The following is a 21,951-nucleotide window of genomic DNA, read 5'->3' as shown; positions in this document are numbered from 1 at the left end:
CTGTGAAGGGCTCTCCTCATTTTCCTTGTGAATGTAAAACTGAGGAGATGAGTCACAGGATGGGCTCTGAAAGGAGGAAGGAAACGGTGCCATCCTCCTTTCCTGGGCATTTCATCCCATGCTGAGTGAGTCAGGGGAGCACCAGGCTGCTGCTCACCAAACCTCACACAGCCAGGCTGGGCCTACTCAGTGCTCAAACAGTGAATAAACCTGGAGTAGATTCACTCTGCAATCCTCCTCCTCCTCCTGCCAGCATCAGGAGTCAGAGTTTTCCCAGCTGAGGCCAAATCACCCCGAGCAGCCTCTCAGGGCTGGGGTCTGAACAGCATCCCTTGGCTGTATGAGACAGTGACCACACAGAATTAATTCTCTTCCTACAACTGATGAGTTCCAGAATAGTTTTCCTTGTGTAGACACCCTATTCTGGCATACAGTGTGTTTTCATTCAAGGCTAATGCCTGTAAATCCAGAACAAAATAATTATTATGAATAGAGGCATTTTTATAGAGGAATAATGTACATGTGTAGTTTGATTTTCCTGGTGTTCCAGCGAGGGCTGCTGGGAGGGGCTGGTGATTTTTCTCCTGTACAGACAAGCCATTGATTGCCTCTGTGAGTCATGGATAACATCATAGCACTTACTGGCACCACATTACTTGAAATTATTCCTCTTTTACAAAGAGGAGTGTCTGTATGAGCTCGCTCTGCAGTTCTGATGATGCTGCAGGAAAGATGAATTTTAACATTTTCCCAGTTTTTCCACAGGTGCAGGATTGGCTTCGTGTTTGTTTTCAGAGAAAAAGGATATTGAAAGAGTTGCAGTTTTAAACAGTTGCTGTTCCCTGCACCTCCAGCTTTAGAATTATTGATGGCTTGTGGAGGACTTGGCTCCTGTTAAGCAGTTTGCTAAAGCAGAGAGAAGATTTAGATGTGAAATTCGGATTTATGTTCCATCAGGAGCTGTTTTCCTTTTTAGATAAAAATTATGCTTTTAAAAGACTTTCCTCTTACTGCAACTTAAAATAGGTGCATTGTTTTTAGCCACCACTGTTTTGCAGCAGGATACTTGTATTATTTCTTATTAAAAAGTATGAAACCTAAGAAATGTAGCTTTGATGAAATCCTGGAAGATTTTTGTTGCACATTCTGACCTGCAGCTGTTGCTTTGCATCTCTTTTAGTCCTGTGCCACTTTGTGTGGTGGCAGTCCAGGATCAAGTGAGAATCAAACCAAAAGTGATGGATAATTTGATGGTTAGATAAAAAATTATCCAGAGAACAGAACAAGAACTTCATTTGAGGCCTGAGCTGGGCAGGGAGAGGACCAGGAAGGGACAAAAGGGACATCTCTGATGCTCAGCATTGTGTGCTCAGTCCTGTCCTGGTGCTTTCCTCCCTCTCTGCACGTCAGAATCATCACAGTTTTCTTTCCATCTGTGCTCTGAGTTTGAAGGATGGACTATGAGGAGGGAAAGGTTTTAATCTCTAAATTTCAGTGATGATGCTTTAAAATCTGACCTGTTACTCTAAGGGTCAGTAGCTGGTTAATCCAAATGTCTTAACATGGGTAAAGCCCTGCAGAGAACCTGTTACAAGGTACAAGTTTTTTCCAGAACTCCAACTAAACATCTCAATCCACATCTAACAGTGTGTTATTTCCTCACATCTAACAATGTGTTATTTCCACACATCTGCCCTGAGCACCCCCAGTGCCCCAGCAAACCAGGCTGCTCTGTCTGAGAAGGCACTGGGCTCTGGGGATGCTCTTTCCCCCTCCATTTACTCTTCCTCAGCTCCTGCTCTCTTTTGGTGCCTAATTAGAACTAACCCACGTTCTGGTCTGATGTTCTGCCCTCTTTGATCTTGCTGGATTGCTTATTAAAGGAGCAGGTGATTTTTTCATCGCATTATTGCACACCAGAAAGCTCCAAATGTGCCTGGTTTTGATTCTTGGTCTGAGAGATTGGTGCTGAATTAAAAAGGTGGGGGGTTGGCCTGCCATGGTATGAAGGATTTCTTTTTAGATCTTCCTACAGCATCATAAAATACTGCTAAATTCAGATATCATATTTTGTTGCAGGCTGGTTCTAGGACAAAGCCCAGCCCTGTCTACTGATGTTTATGGCTTCCCATATAAACCTTCAGACAAAATTTGTATCTCATTTTGTTTGAGTTACAGTGGGATGATATCCTAGTCCTCTTTCTGAGCAGAGGCACTGAAAAGTTGAAATGGAGGAAATGGGAAAACATCCCTTTTAAACTTCCTGTGAATGGCTGCTTGAGAGAGAGAAAATATCTGCATAAAATGTGTGTGGGAGTCCTGTAATGTAAACACAAATGCATTTAAGCCTTGTTTTGTTTTTGGTTTGCAGCTCTGTCAGTGTTTAAATCTCCTCTGCAACCTGCTGTGCCTTGGGAGGAGATTTTAGCTCTTGCTCCAGAAATCAGAGGGTGCTCTTGCTGCTCTGCCTCTTTGCTTATCTGCTTGGCTGCTTATCTGTACAGCTGCAAAGTTTTTATGATAAGTGCATCTTCACAAAAGGATTGCTTTCAAATGCAGTTCAGTTTATTTACAATTAATCCAGAAAGGGGCTTGTCTGCATCTGAATTTTTAGCAAAGAAAAATGACCCTTCCTTCCCTGTCTGCCTCAGCTTTCCCAAAATTCACTTTCTGCCCCTGAGTTGGGCACAATGGCAGGTGTCAGAGTGCCCTGTAAATAAATCACAGAAATGGGGCTGCCAAAACCTCCCTTGGTGACTTTGTGCTGGGGAGGGAGAGCACCCAGTGCCCACATCCAGTGTGGGTGAAAGATGTGCAGGGGAAGGACCAAGGTCACTTTTGAAATTAGAAAATTGTCTGTGCCTCGTGTGCTACCACTGCCAGCTTCTCATCATCTGGGTTTCTGCATTTTACCCTGGTGTGTTCCAGATGTTTATGGGGAGAGGGGACACCCAGGTGGGGCTGCATTTGCATTTTCCTGGAGCTGAGAGGAAACCCTGAGCTGATCCCCATGTGAGAGAGGAAATTTTTGGTAGAGTGTTTCCTGCTGAGAATTTTTTTGGCTGCTTCTGTATGCATTTGCATGTTTGTCATTCCCACAAAGAATATTACAAAAATAAAAAACAAAAAAAACCCCTTGACACATGTAAATATACAGCAAAAGTAAAGGCAAAAGTATTGTGGGGAAATGAGAGGCATTTAAACAAGTGTAGATAATATCAAACTATCAAAAAACAAACGACCAGAATTTCAACAGAGAACAAGAGTGGGCAAAGTCAAATGGATGGGATTTGCCCTAGAATCTGTCTTTGATAAATGCAGGCTTTAAAAATACACAACCTGAAATAAATAGCTTAAATATTAGAGCTTTTATCTCTGCTAAACTGTGGCTGCAAGTATCTGAGTCATCAGGCTTGAACAGGTGTAATTGTTTGTGTGCTGTGTATCTGCTCTGGCCAGCCCTGACAAACACTGAAATCACCACTCAGCTTTGGAGACACAAGGAGAGCTTTGACCTTAGGCTCTGTCATTGTGCCTTTGTTATCTCTGTGCATTATGGAGCTGCTGCATTTTAATTCCTTGGCTTTCTGTTTGTTTCTCTGAGGCAGTCCCAGGAGCTGGCACCGGCTTTTTGTTGGAATTGTTAGTTTGAAAGAGCCACGATTCTGGTGGAATCACAGCCCAGACTGAATATATCTCACTATTAATTAGAGATCAGCCCACACCAGAGGTGTCTGTTTGATCCCTGCCTCCCTCTGGAATCTTTTCTTTCCTGGGAAAAATCGCTCAGTGCTGGCTGGAGGATTGACCATTGTGTTGTAGAGAAACTTCTGTGGTTTCCAAATGTGTTTCATTCTCCTCAGGAATTAAACCAAAAAAATCCTTCTGAGTGTCTGAGAACCTTCTGTGTGTAAAGGATTTCTCCTTCTCTCAAGTTCACTCTTGCCTCTAAATCCATCTCACTGAGACCTCTATCAAACCCCATACATTTCAGAGTGAAAAGTTTTGGTTTTAAGAACATGAAGCTTTTATCAGGTTCTCATTAACTTCCAAGCTGCTGTTTCTTTCCAACAAAGAAAATGTTCAGTTTTTACTGCTTAAACTGTTCTGTTTTACTGCTACTAATATTCAATATGCCAATTTCTCAGGCACATTGAACATGGGTGAGAAGCAGCAGAAAGTTTGATCTGATAATAAAAGAAAAAGAAATAGACTGTCAGTGAAAAGTTTTGGAAGTTAGTTTGGGATCTGTCCAATCAATCCTCCCTTTGTGGTTCCCAGTACTTGATTAATGGCTTTGAAGCAGATAAAGAATTGGGGAAGGTGGGAAGGGAGCTGTTCAGCTGATGCAATGTTTGCAGCCTGAGCTTGGAACAAAAGTGTTATTGCATGGTACCTGCATCAGATTGTTCTGTAGCTGTGGCCAGCAGTATTGATCTCCTGTAATCCATTGCTTTGTGAGACACTCAGCTCCATGCTCAGCAAACATCTGAGTTGTTTTTCTGTCTCCTTTTCTCTTTGGCCGCAGTGGTGGAGAGCCGAGGAGGGATCATGGACAGCATCCAGAGATTCTCCAACCTGCCAACCTATCTCCCTGCCAGCCCTCACATCTCCAACGCTGATGTTTTCTTCTTCCTCAAAGAAGCCAACCAGGATATCATGAGGAACTCCAGTTTGCAGTCTAGGGTGGATTCATTCTTTATATACAAAGCCAACCAGCCACCTGTCCTCAATGCCACCTACGGACCCTTTTCTGTTGAACAGCCCATTCCCTTGGACCTCATGCTGACTTCTGCTTCTTTTGGTTTCACAAACAAATTCACTTTTAATTGGAAATTAAAATCCCACATAATCAACAGCTCCATCTATTCCAACAAACCTAAAATCCAGACCTTGTTCTACATAGCAGGGAAGGACTGGGATGACTACGACTCGGAGGAGATGCTGCCTTGTGTGAAGATGTTTGCTTTCCTGGAGTCCAGAGAAGTGGTGGCCAGCTGCAGGTTGACAGGCCACCTAGGATTATGTGTTGTGGAGTTGGAATTGTCTCCCAGCTGGTTCAGCTCCCCTCCACCCCTGGTTTCAGAGGAATCAACCTCCCTGGAAGGGATTACTGTGGAGCTCTTCTATAAGATTTATACAGTGGATGGGGAATGTTCTCCAGAGGATGCAAAATGGGAAAACAATATCCATGCAGGGGAAGAGAATGAACACCAAGCTTTGTCAGCTATGGAGAGGATTGGTAGCATCGTTGTTTACCCAAATCAAGACAAATTAAAGCAGTCTTCACTGAGGGTGGATGAAAATCTCATTATTCACTTACCCCTCAGCCCGGTCAGAGAGGGTGACATTGTGACCTTCCATGTTTTCCTGGCTGATTACTCGCTAGCAGACCAGTTTGTATTAAGGTAAGAGAATTTTTAAAGTGTTATATGAAAAACTAATAGGGGCAAATCAATGCTGGATGTAAATATTTGGTTATATTTAATGTTTTCTTGAGAGAACTTCTGCATTTCCTCTCCAACAGGGAAAAACTATAAATAGTCTTGAATTATCTGTGTAGATGACACTTTTTGGAACGTGGGCATTGATTGTAAAGTATGGGCTATAAATGTTTGTTTGATAATTTTTAAGTTCTGTTTTGCCTCTCAAATTCTGCCTCTGTAAGTCAGCCAGGGTAACTGCTGCGATGTGCTTTGCTAAAGAGTTTGCAGGAGGATTTTCTGTTTCTTTGGGGAAATTTCGTCTCTTTTTATCGACTTTATTATCATCATCTTTCCAAAATGCACAGGCTGCATCTTGCACAGGTCAAATGTGGTGAGAGCTCTTTTGTTGCATTGTAAGAGGGGAGCTGAGAGGTGAGAAAACGAGCTCAGCCTGGGTGGGAATCCTTTGGCAGAACCAGGATTTGGGGCCAAACTTTGCAAGTTGGCTTCAGTTTTCTTATAAGATCAGCCCACCCTGCTTCTTCAAGCTTTTGACTGCTTGTTTCATGGCCCATTTTTGTTTGAAGTTTGGGGACTCTCTGTTGACCTTTCCTTGTGGATCTGCCTGTAATTGGAGAATTCAGGAAGAGAAACCACCCCGAGGGTCAGTGCTGCGTACTTGTGTCCTCAGCTGTCAGACTCTGCCTTCAGAGCTGCACAGGGACCAAATTCAGAGAGAAATGCCAACCAAACTGAGGGAATAAAAGGGCCAAAAGGTAATTGGAAAGTGTCATCTGCTGTAAGGATGTGAAACTCCTGGGGAAGAAGGAGCTGCAGCCCGTGCAAGGAAACCTCAGAGCAGATCCGTGCCTTGCTTCCAACTTTTTCATCTGAGAACGATGGGAGCAGAGCATGGCAGAAGTGCTTTGGGAGCAGATGTGGAGAAAACAGACAGCAAACCTGATGCAGCACTTTCAAATCATTCAGCATTTGTGAAATAGCACATGCATATTAATAAACTTACAGATTGCTGCCTGCATGGGGACAAGTGGTTCACAGCACAGCGCTGCTAACGAGGGGAGATGTGTGAGAAATATAATGGGGTTTGGGCAAACTTTCAAAGGCTTGGGTCAGGAAGGGTCTTCCTTTAAACACAACTGATTCGTGCTTTTCTGTGGATTTACAGTTTTTAATTTGTTAGATATGGATTTGGCCAGCATCCAGCCAGTGGTGGACTGGCCTCACGGAGCAGGCGGGTTTCAGCAGGCGTGTATTGATCTCGGTGCCATAGCACAGAGATTATAGAATTTGCCTAAGGCTCTGCAAGGATTTAACATCAGCTCTTAATTCTCAGGGTTTTGTTCTCTTCTCCACACCACAGATAAAATTCCCAAGGTATTAGAGACAACCTAAGACGAGGATGTTTTCTTTCCACTGGAATTTCTAAAATAGCATTTACCTCGTAACAAATGGTGCAAGGCTAGGTAGAGTTTTGATATTTCTGCTGGCCAGGAAATAACCAATTGCTTCTTGCAGAGACACTTTTGAAACACCATCTTTCAAAAGCAAAAATAGATCCTGGAAGCACTGAGCAAGTGACTGACCTGGGTTTGCAGGGAAGCTTCAGGATGCTCCTCAGGTGGGCTCTGCTCAGAGCTCACCTTGTCCCACCCCATGGGATGGGCCTGGCTCCAGTGCCAGATGTTCTCCCAACATGTGGGATGTCCATCTCTGCTCCCCAGCTGCTGGGAAGGCAGTCAGGTTTCCATGGGGATTTCCTTCTCTGAAAAGAGTATGGAATCTGTTCATCTCCAGGAAATGTTTCTGTTACAATAAATCAGCATGTTTTACGTGCCCAGAAATATTTCCTTGGAAAATTCACTGTTGGCTCTCTGTAGTCTAGCCTGTCTGGGCTTTTATTTGGCTTTGCTTGCATTGTGCTTTTCATCAGAGAAACTGAAAGTATTTTTATTTACCCTTCAGTTGAACGCTGAAAGTGAGAGGCAGAATGCAATTGTGCTGCTGCTTCACCTGTCCTTCAGAATGGAAAGACACTGCAGCTGTTGCTATGATTATTTTGAATTATATATGTTGGGTCCATGGAGAGATTTTCCAGCTGAAGTTTACATGGAAGGCAGGGAATGATGCTGAGGGAAATACAAGCGCTACAGTCCCTACATCTAATTTATGCAGTTTCCCTCACCAGCTTTCCCTGTTTTTCTGCTCAATGCTAATGTCTGTGAAAACCCAGAAGGTTCTTATATACATAGAATTTCTGTGTTATAGCCAGAGAAAAGTACATTGAAGTGAATGTTTGCCTTGGGAAATATATTTTTGCTTAATATAACTGGGAGTTTTTAATCATATCTGTTGTAAGTGTAGCAGGGTCTGGCTCATATGAGAGGATAGATCAAAACCAAGTCACCCTCAGCACAGCATTTGATGCCAGCCTTGAGCTCTGACAGGATGCAAAGGAGCAGATATGCTCAATTTTATTCACCTCTTTACTATTTCATGCTGTGTTGCATAGTATTTTATTTTGTGCTGGATTTTTCCTAGCAGAACCGACTTCAATTCTCACATGGGAGCTGATTCTTTTTTATTGTGGTGAAATCTGGGATTCTTAACCAAGCTTGGGAGCTGAGGAGCAGCTGGAAGCAGCTCCTTGATTCAGCAATGTGCTGTGCCATGTCACTTAGAGGGGACACTGCAGCTTGTTGGCAGCTCCAGCTATCACTTCCAGCCCCTTCCATCAGTCCAAACTGGTTTTGCTTGGCTTCAGCTAAGTCTTGGTTGGTTGTTTTTGTTCAATAACTTGAATTTCAGGTGGAGGGGGAGCTCAAATAAAGCTGAAATAAATAAAGCTTCAATAAAATCCATTTGTTTCTTTTCCTGCTGGAATCCAGCTGGGTCAGGGAAGGACACAGATGTGTCAAGGGGCAGAATTTGGGGAACTCAGAGTGCACTCAGTGCCTGCGCTGTGCCTGCCACTCCTCTGCTGACAGATGATCTATACATGTGTGCAATGAAATGCTGATGACACTGGAGATTAATTTGTGGCCTTGCTGGTTTGATCTGTACTGCAAAATTCACCATCTGGGAAGATAAATTTTGCCCATTATGTTTGGTGGCTCGTCACTAAGCACAGTTTAACTGTAAAGGTGGGTGAAATGGGCTATGTGGCCATGATTCAACTCTTATGGGCCCCTTTGTTTTAAAAAAAAAAAAAATTAAAAAAGGGTGAAAATGAAGGACAGCTTTGAGATTCCAGCAGGACCTGTGCATACTTCATTGTCATGAATTTTCAGGCACTTTTTGTCCTTTGATGTGCTGGAGTATCTCTGTTCCCTTCTTCACTTACAAACATAGATGAAGTGCAGTAAATGAGGAAAGAAAAGATGGAAATCATGACTACAGAAGGGGTAACAGCAACTTTAGTGCTAATTGCTGAACAGAAGAAGCCTCCTGATACATGGAGGAGTTATAAAAGAGACAGAAAACAATTCCAGCTCAACTGGAAGAACAGAAATCTCATCTAATAGCACTGGGAATGGCTTCTATTTCTTCCATGGTGTTTGTTATTATTTAACTCCATCCTGAGACTCAGAGGATGTATTTAAAAGAAAAATGGGAGTCAATTTGTACAGCAGGAGAACATTAAATGAAACAAATGGACAATTGCCCCTTGGTTATAGGAAAGAAATGAGGACAGTCTCTTTAGGAGTAAACAATGAATTTTTGGCCTGTTTTCCAAGCCTCCCCATCTAAACTCAGGGAGGATATGCTGCTCCTGAAGGCTGGGATTAGCAGCACACTGTCACACACAAATGTGGCACTGTTGGCATTCCTCACACGTCCCCAGCACCGAGCACCCATCCTTCTTTTGTGCCTGCTCAGAGCAGAGCTGGGGATTGGAGGAATTCCAGGAATGGCAGGGAGGGGCTGGGAGCAGGTAGGGAATGGCTGGGCAGGGGAAGGGAATGGCTGGGAAGGGAATGGCTGGGAGCAGGTAGGGAATGGCTGGGCAGGGGAGGGAATGGCTGGGCAGGGGAGGGAATGGCTGGGCAGGTAGGGAATGGCTGGGCAGGGAAGGGAATGGCTGGGAGCAGGAAGGGAATGGCTGGGCAGGGAAGGGAATGGCTGGGCAGGTAGGGAATGGCTGGGCAGGGGAAGGGAGCAGCAGCAGCTCAGGATGAGGAACTAGAGCTGCAGGGGCAGGGCAGTGTGAAAAACACGTTTTATTGTTTTGGTAAAATGTAAAAGATTTAATAAAAAGATAATAGGAGACACATAAAGTAAAGAGTTAAAATGGTTGGGTGCTTGGTAAGTTAAGAGCACATGGTTGCTTTGGGAATGTTTTTTTAATACATTTTACAATACATTAACTTGTTGCATATTTATAGTTTTTTATGTATAATTAAACTTTTTTTGATAATTATTTAGCATGGCTACTTTTTGGGTTTGCTTTTTTAGTGTATGTGTGTTTTCTGGCTTGTGGTTTTAATTTTTTTTATTACTTTTTAATTTGGGTGGTGGTCTTGGCTTTTTGCAGTTGGTGAGTGTTGATCATTGTGTCAGCTGCAGGGTTTTTATTATATGTTTACAGGTTGTTATTTTAATTAGGTGGGTAGTTTAAGCATACTATCTTTAAAAAACTTTTACTATTAGAAGAAAAGAAAAAAAGCCTATACTCATACAGAAAAGCTATTTTAACATTATACATATAGCATTTATCTTAATATTTGCAAAAAGCCAGCAATGTGTTATGCACTTCTAACAGCAGGACCCTGCTCAAGGACCTGGCTGGCACTCAGTGCTTGGCAGATTTAGGAGAAGGATTTTCCATCCCCTCCTCCCTTTGGGGTGAACCAGGACCAGCTGTGATCCATGCCAGGAGACCCTTCCTGATCATTCTCACTAGGCAAAATGATATTAAGGATTTATATTAATAAACATATATCCATATGGGGGAGGTGATGTCTCCTGCTAAGGAATAAAAATTGCACAGACCATTAAAAGTGACTTACAAGGCTTCTGTGTTAATAATGAAAGATCTGGAGAAGTCTGAGCAGTCGTCTAGAAGGCCAGAAAAAGATCATTAAGAGGATGTCTCCTGCCAATAGCTGCCAAGAGCAAACAAGGGAAAGAAAACAGAAGGTTTTGGATCTGGAAATGCATAGAAAATGAGAGTACAGACTGTGGGGAGTGCAGCCTGGCTGCCTGTGAGGAGGAGGAGGCTCCACATGGCCTGAAATGGGGAAGCACTGCCACTGGGATTGTTACTGGGGAGACAAAGGAATGATTCACTCAAACAGCATTTCAGGGTGAACATTCAGCAGAAATCAAAGTGTGGAAAAAGGCGAAAAAATACTCTTCTGAAATCAGAAATGCTGGTTCAGATTTAGAAATTATCACAGAAATAAACCATTACTGGTGGCTTGGGAATAATTGGGTTTTTAGTCCAAAATTTTAATGAACTCAACATGAATGTTGGAATTTTTGGTTCCTCTTTTCTCTCTGAAAAAAATAAAAATATAAATATGAATTAGTGATACATAATATTAATAAAAATATCAAGCAGTGCTAAGTCTGGAAATGCCAGATGTGTCTGTGCAGCCTTCCTTCAGTCCCCCAGTACTTATGAGCTGTTTCATATTCCTCCAAGACAGAGTCACATTATATTTTTTTCCAGATCTCCTGCTTCATTTGATGCCTATATTGTCTTCCTCCCACTGTTTTATTTTCTTTTTGATACTGAATGGGAAAGGGAGTAACATCCTTTCAGGACACTCCTATGAAGCCTGGGGGAATGTTTTTTTTTTGGCTTGAATGAACCATTTCTATAAATCCTCTTTCAGGAAAGGTTGAACCACTCTTTTATTTTTCCTATTTCTGTTTGAGACCGGCTTGTGGCCCAGAAAAATTGGCTGTAGCTGGTGAAAACCTGACATGAGGGTATGGAGTTATAAATTTCACAAGGATGCTGTGTGAGGTAGTTAGACCTGAACCTCTCTTGGCTGAAGGGAAAAAGATTTCTCCCCTGGGAGCTGCTGGCAGTCCATGGCTCTGCTGCATCCATGAACCATCCTGGAAATAATTGTGCCACACTGGCAGCTTCCCTCTCCTTATGTGCCTCAAGATAAACTCCTCTGCCCTAGCCACACTGGAGAGGGAGAGGAAAAGAAACCACCCCCTCTTAAAACCAGCTTAAAATGACAAAAAAACCCTCCTCCTTAGAGCTGGAGCAATTCTAAAAGCTTAGAAAGAAATGGATCTCCACCAGGGAATAAATGGCCCAGTGAATCCTAAAAGACCCTGCAAGACTACAGTCAATAAAGCTTTTTAATGGAATTTTAGATAAAGGTCAACTATGTGCTGCAATAATCAGCTGTCCATGATCAGTGCCCAGGCAGAGCAGCAGCTCCAGTGACAGAGAAGCCCTGGGAATTGCTGGATATTGGATGGAAACGCTTCCAGATGGGACTGCAGCCTCGTGGTGATCAAACAGGGGCTTTAATTGAGATGTTTGCTGATGGAAATCTCTGCTGCCCTGCCACAGGGCTCCTGTGCTGCTCTGTGCACAAACCAAGTCCTGTGCTGCTGGGGAGGGGCAGGAGATGGGGCCAGGCTCCTGGGACTGTGTCTGATCCTTCCCTTGGCCTCTTCTCTTCTCTTCTCTTCTCTTCTCTTCTCTTCTCTTCTCTTCTCTTCTCTTCTCTTCTCTTCTCTTCTCTTCTCTTCTCTTCTCTTCTCTTCTCTTCTCTTCTCTTCTCTTCTCTTCTCTTCTCTTCTCTTCTCTTCTCTTCTCTTCTCTTCTCTTCTCTTCTCTTCTCTTCTCTTCTCTTCTCTTCTCTTCTCTTCTCTTCTCTTCTCTTCTCTTCTCTTCTCTTCTCTTCTCTTCTCTTCTCTTCTCTTCTCTTCTCTTCTCTTCTCTTCTCTTCTCTTCTCTTCTCTTCTCTTCTCTTCTCTTCTCTTCTCTTCCCTTCCCTTCCCTTCCCTTCCCTTCCCTTCCCTTCCCTTCCCTTCCCTTCTCTCCCTCTCTTCTCTCAGAGGAGTGGGGAAATGTTTGTAAGAGTTGGAGGGGAGATCAAAACGCAGAATTAGATTGATTACAAAAATTCAGCCTGTGTGTGTATTCCAACAGTGTTTTTCACTGAAGGTGAAATGGTTTGCCAGTTATTTTTTCTTCTGGTGGTTTGGGAATATTTCATGCTGTGTGCTAGGACACTGAGTACATCTGGAATGACATAAAGATCCATTTCCCATTGGAAAAGGTGTTTGGTTTGCCTGGAAACCCTACTTGTCCTTCCATCCAAGCCTGCCAGGACCTCTCATTGATCCACACCTGGGAGCAGCAGGGATGTGGCAGTGTCATGGGAATGGATTTGCTGTATCTCACATCCACAACCACAAAGCAGGAAAACACAGAGGCAGCTGTGCTCATTCTGAGTTGTTTGGTGCCTCATGGCTGCTCCAGGAGTTTGTGGTGAGATTTTACATTTCTGAAGGTTCAGGTCCTACAGGCTTGTTCTGAGCTGAGCCCCATCTCCAAGAGCTTTGGCATGACAGCTCCTGCTCATCAGCAGCTCCTGCAGGTTTCCCCAGGGATTTTTCCAGGGATTTTTCCACGATTTTCCCAGTGATTTTCCAAAGATTTTTCCAGGGATTTTCCCAGGGATTTTTCCTGGAATTTTTCCAGGGATTTTTCCATGACTTTTCCTGGGATTTTTTCCAGGGATTTTCCCAGGGATTTTTCCCAGGGATTTTCCGACGATTATTCCAGGGATTTTTTCCCAGGATTTTTCCATACATTTTCCCTGGGATTTTTATTAGATTTTTCCTGGGATTTTCCATAGATTTCCCCCAGGATTTTCCATAGATTTCCACCGGGATTTTCCATAGATTTCCCCCAGGATGTTCCATAGATTTCCACCGAGATTTTCCATAGATTTTCCCCAGGATTTTCCATAGATTTTTCCTGGGATTTTCCATAGATTTTTCCTGGGATTTTCCCAGGGATTTTTCCTGGGATTTTCCATAGATTTCCCCCAGGATTTTCCATAGATTTCTCTCGGGATTTTCCATAGATTTCCCCCAGAATTTTCCATAGATTTTCCCCGTGATTTTCCATAGATTTCCCTCGGGATTTTCCATAGATTTTCCCCGGGATTTTCCATAGATTTCCCCCGGGATTTTCCATAGTTTTCCCCCAGGTTTTTCCATAGATTTTCCCCAGAGCTGGCACTTGCTCTGGTACCGGTTGGATGTGCAGAGCTGTGAGCACTGGCAGCAAGGCAGGGGCTGTGCTCCATGTGCTCCTGGTGCTGAGCCTGCCTGCCTGGGGATTTTGGGGCAAACATCACTGACTGTTTTTGGGACACCTGCTCAGACTCCTCTGAGGATGGGTGGGGTTGGGTGGGGATCCCTGTGGATGAGAGGGCTCCCAAAGTTCAGCCTCTCCAGCCAGCTCAGGGCATTGCCATTGCTCCTCTCCAGAACTTGCTGTTGCTGGGGGCTCTCCTGCCTCACCTTTGCTGTGATTAATGCTGGTGCAGCTCTGAAGTGGGAAGGGAAAGCACAGATGGAATTAGAAGCTGAGTTCTGCCTGTGAGCAGCCGGCTCTGAGCTCAGTTACCTCCGCTAATGAACACAGAGCTGCCTTGGGGTGACAAAACTGCTTAAATCCACAGTATCACAAAGGGCAATTTAAGGAAGACAGCTGTAAGACAAACACTTTCTTCATCCATTTCTTTTATTTTTTTACCTTGTACTCAGGTTGGAAACACAGGTCAGCAAAGGTTCCTGTCTTTGAGTGATCATTTCAAGTTTGGGGCACGCTGTGGCTCTCTGCAAATTGTGTGTGCTCATCAACAAGTCCCTGGCAGGGAGCGTGGGGGGAGCCTTTGTTTTGGACAATATGCTGAGTAGTCCCTGCTTTGTGCTGCCAGACAATGATGGCATTGATCAGCTTCTTGTACAGCTCTTCATTAGCTGGCAGTGCAGTAAATCACAGTCTTGTTTAAACAAGTCAGACACAACAGTGATTCGGTCCTTGATGCAGTTACTTCTCCTTCTATTCATTGCATTCAGGGTAATGAATAGTATTAAAAGTAGAAAAATGAGACTACTTTGAAATTTCCTTTTTTTCCTGAGATGTTTTAGGCCATGCATTGCTGTCATTTTATCCTGGTAAAAACCAGATTACTCTCCTGTGAAGCTGATAAAGTATTGCTTTGAGTGAGCACATTGATCTCAATTTCTTCATGTTCCCCCTGATGCAACAGAGGTTGCTTTTGTCCTTGTGTTTACCCAGGAGTTTTTGCATGGTCTGATAGAAGCAGCTCAGTGTGATAATTTGCTGGGGAGAAAGAACTCTCAGAAAGAGCAGGAAACCAAATATCGCAAGAAAATTGTCAACATATCTTCTTATTTTGGGTGCTGCTCCCGCTCCCCATGCAGTGTGTGCCAATAAAGGACTGGTAAGAAATGGTTTTGGACAAGGCAGAGCAGGGAGCTGTGCTGTGTGTGAGGTATTTAATGCTTCAAACAGCTGCCACGTCTGCCTTGGCCGCTGTTCCCGGCCAGGTTATGAAAGAAATCTTATTAACAAAGTTATTGGGTCCCAGATGAATCTAAAGAGCTGCAGGAGAAGAAAACAGTGACAAATGAGTCTGCCATTCCAAGGCACAGCAAATGGTGCTTACAGTTAAAGCTATTCCAGTGCCTGCCCTCTTCCCTGCCAGCCTGGAGCTGAGTGGGAGTGGAGGTGCCAGGATGGGGGAGCCCCCAGAGCCCCCAGAGCCCCCAGAGCCCCCAGAGCCCTGCCTTGGGGATGAGTGACACAGGGGCCACCATGGCAGGGGCTCTTCTGAGCTTCCCAAACCCTGGGAGCTGCTCCTGAGCGCTCTGGCTCTGCTCTCCCCCAGCTTTCAGTCTGCCCTGAGCAGTGCTGGGTGTCAGTGCCTCACCCTAAATAAAAGGGGAATGTCTCTCAGGTCTGTTCTGCTCAGGATCCCCAGGGAGATGCTGTGGGTATTGTTGTTCTGAGCAGCAGGATTTCCAGGGTTATCTATTTGTGGAGCAAAGCTGTCACCCTCCCTCTGCCCCCACCATGCTCTCCTTTAAATGCTCACTCAGACCAAAATGTACCTTCCTGTTTCCCCACTCCATCCTTTAGAAAATTTTCCTGCCAAGCAAACTTTCTCACTTCCTTTTTTTCTCATTGTGTGGCCCAACCTTTTGTGGCATTCATGGAGTCCTCAGATGCATTTTCATTAAATCCCCATCTCTAATTGTGCTGGTCCTGGAGGACAGCGAGTGGGAAAGGCACAGAAGCAGAAGTGTGGGATAGGCAGTGCCTTGTTCATGAGCTTTCTAAGCATCTCCCAAGTTAATGAGGGTCTGGGCAAGAAATGTGCCAAGCAGCCACAGGGAGCACATGGATGAGCACTTTGATGCAGATCCCTGGTGGAGGATGGTGATAAAATGCACCAGGAGATGCTTGGGGACAGTGTGAAAAGTTTGTCCTGTCCTGGGAGGTGGCAGAGGCTGAGGGAGAAGCAGCAGCAGACTGTGAGAATCTGGACCTGGGTCCAAATGCATTGTGAGTTTTGGGCTGTTTTGGATCTGGGAGCTTGGCTCTGGCCCATCTCTAATTTAATTTGCCTGGCCAGAGTCTCCTCAGTGTTACCCAGAAAAGAGGGGTGATTTAATTGACTTCCGTACAGTTGCTTAGGATTTGTGCCAGTGCCACCATTGGAATCTGGGTGTGTGGAGGCACATGTGTGTGTGTGCCAGTGTCCTGCCTCGTGTTTCTCTGGGAAGTTTGCTGGGGACAGTGGCACCCGCGGGTGGGCGGTGGCAGGACACAGATGGAGAGGGAACGGCCGCGTTCACAGCTGATTTAATGACACAGAAATGCCACTAGAACACTCCTAATTGTGGCATTTCCTGCTGTCATCTCCATAATGGGGTGTAAGTACCTATGCTCCTCAGCTAGGATGACTTTTGACTCATTTGCCAAAGCTAATAACCCTTTAAAAATAATTTAAACCTTTTCAGAATCATTCCCCCGATGCTCTTGGGACCAGTAGTCCTTTATTTGCCATAGAGCAACCATAGAATGAATAGCAGCACTGTGGACTCCCTCAAACAGCGACCTTATGTGAGATGTAGCGATTACAGCAATTAAATCCTCTTTGCCAAGGCAACCAAGGCTTTATTTCTAACTGAAGTTACATTTTTTTCCCCCAAATGAATCTCTTCTGCATGCATTATTCATTTTTCTTTGGAACATTTAGCCTGTGCGAATTCCACGAGCTCAAATTCAGTATTATTACTTATTAATTATTGGGTTGAGGTAATGTCTAGGACAGAACTGCCTCCAGGGGTCAGAGGGCACTGGGTTCCCCTGCAGCCAAAAGCAGAGTTAATAAACTTTGTCTTGAGGTGGGGGTTGAAAATTTAACAGCATTTGTGGCACAACTTGTGAGAGTTTGCATTTGCATTTTGCTTGACTCCAAAACCCACGTCAAGCAAGTCTGGGATATTTTGGTCTGGTGGATTCTTAGGCCAGCACAGCTTTGACCATATTCTTAAATTAAATGTTTGAAGAAGGTTGGTCATGTCAGCTCAGACATTTTAACTCCAACTGCATTCTCATCATTGTGACTCTTGTTGGAGAAGGGAAGGTCAGTGATCAACAATAATGGTTAAGGTGCAACATTTTCTTTAGCAATTTTGGAAATTCTAGCTTAGGATGGTCTTTGGAATCCTTTGTTTTTAAAGGAATGTGCTACAGTCTCCTTTTAAGATTACGTGAGTTCATTGTCTCTTCCTGGTATTACATAAATAGCCTCTTGATTGACAAGGAAACTAAAATGATTCTGTTTAAATCTGTACTGCTCTCCTAAGAAATCTACATTCATTATTCCTGGGATGACTGAAAGATTTACAATAGTTTATAATCTGGTATCATTTCATTCTTCTTCTTGGTATTATTAATCACCTTGTCATGAAACGTCAGGAGAACTTTGTTCAGCTTGCATGATTTTGGCTGAGAAAGCCATCCTTTAATATTAATGTTTCTTAGGAAATTGGGTAGATATCTTTGCATTCTGGGAACCATAAAATGGATGAATGATGTCCTTTGACTAGACATTAGATGCTTACAGGCTGCTGAAGCTGAAGAATAAGGTTGAAAAAGCCCTGCAGCTGTACCACTGTGGGAAGAAAAACGACCTTGCAGAGCAGATGTGGTTCAGGTCAGTATTTGGTTGCAGGATGTGCAGTCAGGAGTGCCAGGCAGGCTCTCCTGGAACTGTCCTTGGTCACATCAATGATTGTGTCTCACTGGGGACATGAAACCCAGGTCCCAATTATTTGGTCATTTAAAGACTGTGGGTTGCATTTCCTAAGCCTGGGGGCAGTCAACCAGGATCCTGGCTGGCTTTCAGCTGCAGTAATTACAACTTGCCAGCTCAGATTTTCTCTGCCTCTTAAATCACATCCGCTATTTTTCACTTCCTTTGCTAAACTGCTACGTCCCCTGTGCTGTTGTTGGTGATAATAGTTCTAATGCTTTGCCTATTTATGTAATGTTACTTTATCTGCAATGTCTCACAGTGTTTGTACAAGAAACGTCTGTCATTGCTTTCATTTTACAAATCACTGTTTTTATTGCTCATGTTCCAGTGATACACCTCAAAGAGCAGATGCTTTCCAAAAGGAGGAAGGCGCTGCCTCTCCTACCCTCCACCTGTTATTTTCCAGTGAGGATCAGGGGTTTGAGGGGAGGCTCCTGCTTTGTCCTTGGGTCTGCTACGGGGCAGATGGATTTGGGATGGCCCAGGGAGCACCCAGGGGTGTGTGAGGTGTGTGAGGTGCCATCCCAAAGGGGGATGAGGTGCAGGTGCCATCCCAAAGGGGTGATGGTGCCCAGGCTGCTCCCAGCCCTTCATCCCGGCACAGGCTCGGATCCGTGCGGGCCAGGAGAGGGCAGAGCGGACTCGTGTGTGCAGCGGAAAGCCCGAGAGCCACCGGAGAGAGGGAGGGAGGGAGGGAGGGAAGGATGGAGGGAAGGATGGAGGGAAGGATGGAAGGAAGGATGGAGGGAAGGATGGAGGGAGGGATGGAGGGAGGGATGGAGGGAAGGATGGAGGGAAGGATGGAGGCAAGGATGGGGGGAAGGATGGAGAGAGGGATGGAGGCAGGGATGGAGGCAGGAATGGAGGGAAGGATGGAGAGAAGGATGGAGGGAAGGATGGAGGCAGGGATGGAGGGAAGGATGGAGGGAAGGATGGAGGGAGGAAAGGAGGGAATTTTTTTGGGAAGAACAAGCCTTGCTGTGGGCTCAGTGCCCCAACTGCCAGGGAGAGCTGTGGATGTAATACCCTGGAAAGGACTCAAAGCATCACCTCCCCCAAAATGCCTCCAAGGGGGGACATTTAGGAACTGTTCCATCTGTGCAAGCCCCTGCAAAGGGCAGAGCCTGCAGGAATTGTTTCCTAGTGAGGAGGAGCAGGTCTGTGCAGGGCTGGCACCCAGGCTCAGCATAGCAGCAATTTCCTACCCCAAATTGAAATGCTTGTGCTGTGGGTTATTAATTTTTTTTCTTTCTTTTTTTCCCCCTTCCCTTCCTTAAACAACTTCTGAGATCTTGCATTTTCTCTTTATGAATGTTCTGTGCCCGTGTGTGAGCTGGATATTGCAAATGCACTTCATAAAGCGAATTTCCTGCTGCTCTGAAGGTTAAGGAGCTTTAAGTGAGGTTGTCTCTTTGCAGAACAACTTTCTTCTTCGGACTTGAAAAACAATGGAAATGTAGTTAATGTTCAGCCTGACAGAGTCTTAGCAAACATATTAAGGGCTTAATTTAATAAAATCATCTTTCACTTTCATAGACAAGAAGCAGAATAGACTTGAGTCTTTTTTAATGAATAAAGTCCTTAGTAAGGTACTTGCAATCTTTCTTTGTGTAAGGCTTATTCTCAGTTTTTTTTCCTTTTAGGAGCCAGGAAGATTTAGTGCAGCATTTTCTAAATTGTATCGTGCTTCCTTTGGAACAGAATGGAAAGGGAAATGTATCTTAATGCTAAAGAGACGTGAAACAAAAATGTGTTTTTCCCCAATGAAAAGTTAAACATTTGCAAGAAAAATGTTCTTCACGGCAATTTCAATTCTGTTAAAAACACATTTACTGTCAGAAAATAATGGTGCTGGATGAGCTCTAATAATAAACCAATTTGTGTGTACCACGGGATGGACTTTTCCAGCCTTTTGTTGTAAGTCATGCTGGAAGGGCTGCCACTGGGCTACAAGAGCACAGATATTTTCACACTGGGATTTGTGTCTGCTTGAATTATGTGAATAACTCCATTGAAGTACAACTGGGAGAAAATTCATCATGTGACTTCTTATTAAAACATTGCTTTTTTTACTCCGATCAATGATGTTTGAGCAGCTCCATGTATTTTTCTCTCCCATTTCTCTATTTAATTCTTTTTCCTCAACTGCTCTGTGTGCACAGTGCCTCTATTGTACAACACCCAGAGCACGTGGCAGCAAACTCCTGATTTCTGGGGAGCTGGCCTGCTGCAGCTCACAAATGCCATTAATGTGTGAGCTGCGTTCTGGGGGGCACCAGGGCTGCACACAGCTCCCCTTCCCTTCATTATCCAATTTGTTGGGACCAGCAGGTGCACCAAAGCATGCAAATTTCAGATTTTGCTTTGAGGAAAATCGAGTGGTGTTTTTTGCCCTGAAATGAGCTGCTCTGAGCATCGTTGCCAGCTCGTGAGGATGTTTGCAGAAATGGAATGCAAAAGTGGTGCAAATGCAGCCAAACGGAATTTACAGATGGAAAAGGCTCAGCTTGTGAATCTCTTTGGGGTGAGGACTGTCACTTGGTGCAGATGGATAGTCTGGTGTAACAGGTCCCTAAGCACATCAGCCCAGTGGGTTTAGTGCTGGTGACAATGACAATGCTGCTCCCACCCTGCTCAGACACTGCAGGTTTCTCCAGGTACCTTTGATCCTCTCCAGGCCCCAGCCAGTCATGCTTGATAACAGTGTGGAAATTGGATTTGTCAACTGGTAATCCCTCAGTGATCGATAATTAGTTGTAATTATGCGCTGTTTAAGAGCTGAGGAGAGAAAATTGAAGTTTGTGGCCGGAGGGGGAAATGAAGAGTGGCAGGTACACCAAGGCTTTTGGCATAAGAGAAATGCAGCTAAAGAACTGAATTTTCACAAAGAGCAGTGAGTCAAAGTGCCTTCTCCAGCCAGGCCAGGTCACAGGGCTGGAGGGGCAGGAGTGGTGGGGCTAAGCAGGGTAAGCCAGTCCTTAGTGAGCAGAATAAGCCAGTCCTTAGTGAGCAGGATAAGCCAGTCCTTAGTGAGCAGGATAAGCCAGTTCTTAGTGAGCAGGGTAAGCCAGTCCTTAGTGAGCAGGACAAGCCAGTCCTTAGTGAGCAGGGTAAGCCAGTCCTTAGTGAGCAGGGTAAGCCAGTCCTTAGTGAGCAGGACAAGCCAGTCCTTAGTGAGCAGAATAAGCCAGTCCTTAGTGAGCAGGACAAGCCAGTCCTTAGTGAGCAAGGTAAGCCAGTCCTTAGTGAGCAGGATAACCCAGTCCTTAGTGAGCAAGGTAAGCCAGTCCTTAGTGAGCAGGGTAAGCCAGTCCTTAGTGAGCAGGACAAGCCAGTCCTTAGTGAGCAGAATAAACCAGTCCTTAGTGAGCAGGACAAGCCAGTCCTTAGTGAGCAGGGTAAGCCAGTCCTCAATGAGCAGGGTAAGCCAGTCCTTAGTGAGCTGGGTAAGTCAGTCCTTAGTGAGCAGAATAAACCAGTCCTTAGTGAGCAGGGTAAGCCAGTCCTTAGTGAGCAGGGTAAGCCAGTCCTTATGAGCTTGCTGCCCATAAAGCATCATGACCATCGTGACTTGGACCACAAGGAAGTTTGCTTTTGTTTGTAGTCTTCCAGAAATGTGCCCAGTGAGCAACGCCACAAGCTGTTATTTGTGAAGTATTCTTTGCAACTTCTCCTGTGTTTACAATCAAAGCTCCTTCCCCCACCTCAGTTTGAATTCTAGTCCAATATATGAGCTAGGAGAAGCTGAAATCCTTGAGTGTTCTGGCTCCAAAAAGGCACAGCCTAGACACGTGGTTTGGTTTCACATGGATGAGGAAAGGTTTTCCTTCTCTTCTTTTTGTTTCTTCTCTATTCCAAAGAGCACAACAGCTCAGCTTTCCAGATGGGCAGGAATGTTATTCCAGCTGTCTCTGCAAATCTAGTTGAGTCTGTCCTGGGATTTGTGTACCAGCTCTGCAGTTAAACCTGCCACTGGTAATTCTTCTCAGTCACAGAGGCAGAGAGGGTCTGTGTTGCTCTGTAGTTACACCCATGGGTGATTGCCTGGTGTAGCTGATTGTCACTCTCCAAACAGACATGCAAAATGAAATTGTTTAGCTGCAGGAGGTGGGAGTGAGGGAGCTGGAGCAGCCCTATCACCCAGTGCTATGTGAGAAAGA

The 21,951-nt window shown here is 44.6% G+C and overlaps 1 protein-coding gene across 1 annotated transcript in view; it reads left to right on the top strand.

The window, feature by feature from the left end:
* Positions 1-21,951, top strand: part of TMEM132B (transmembrane protein 132B) — a 213,749-nt gene that overhangs the window by 57,246 nt on the left and 134,552 nt on the right. The window contains exon 2 of the mRNA XM_033075772.1: positions 4,529-5,408. Within this exon, the coding sequence (XP_032931663.1) occupies positions 4,529-5,408 (880 nt within the window). The remainder of the gene's footprint in view (positions 1-4,528; positions 5,409-21,951) is intronic.

Source organism: Catharus ustulatus, chromosome 18 (genome assembly GCF_009819885.2).
Source record: "Catharus ustulatus isolate bCatUst1 chromosome 18, bCatUst1.pri.v2, whole genome shotgun sequence".
Taxonomy (NCBI): domain Eukaryota; kingdom Metazoa; phylum Chordata; class Aves; order Passeriformes; family Turdidae; genus Catharus; species Catharus ustulatus.
The sequence above is the reverse complement of the archived record's forward strand: the minus strand, read 5'-3'. Positions and strand labels throughout refer to the sequence as shown.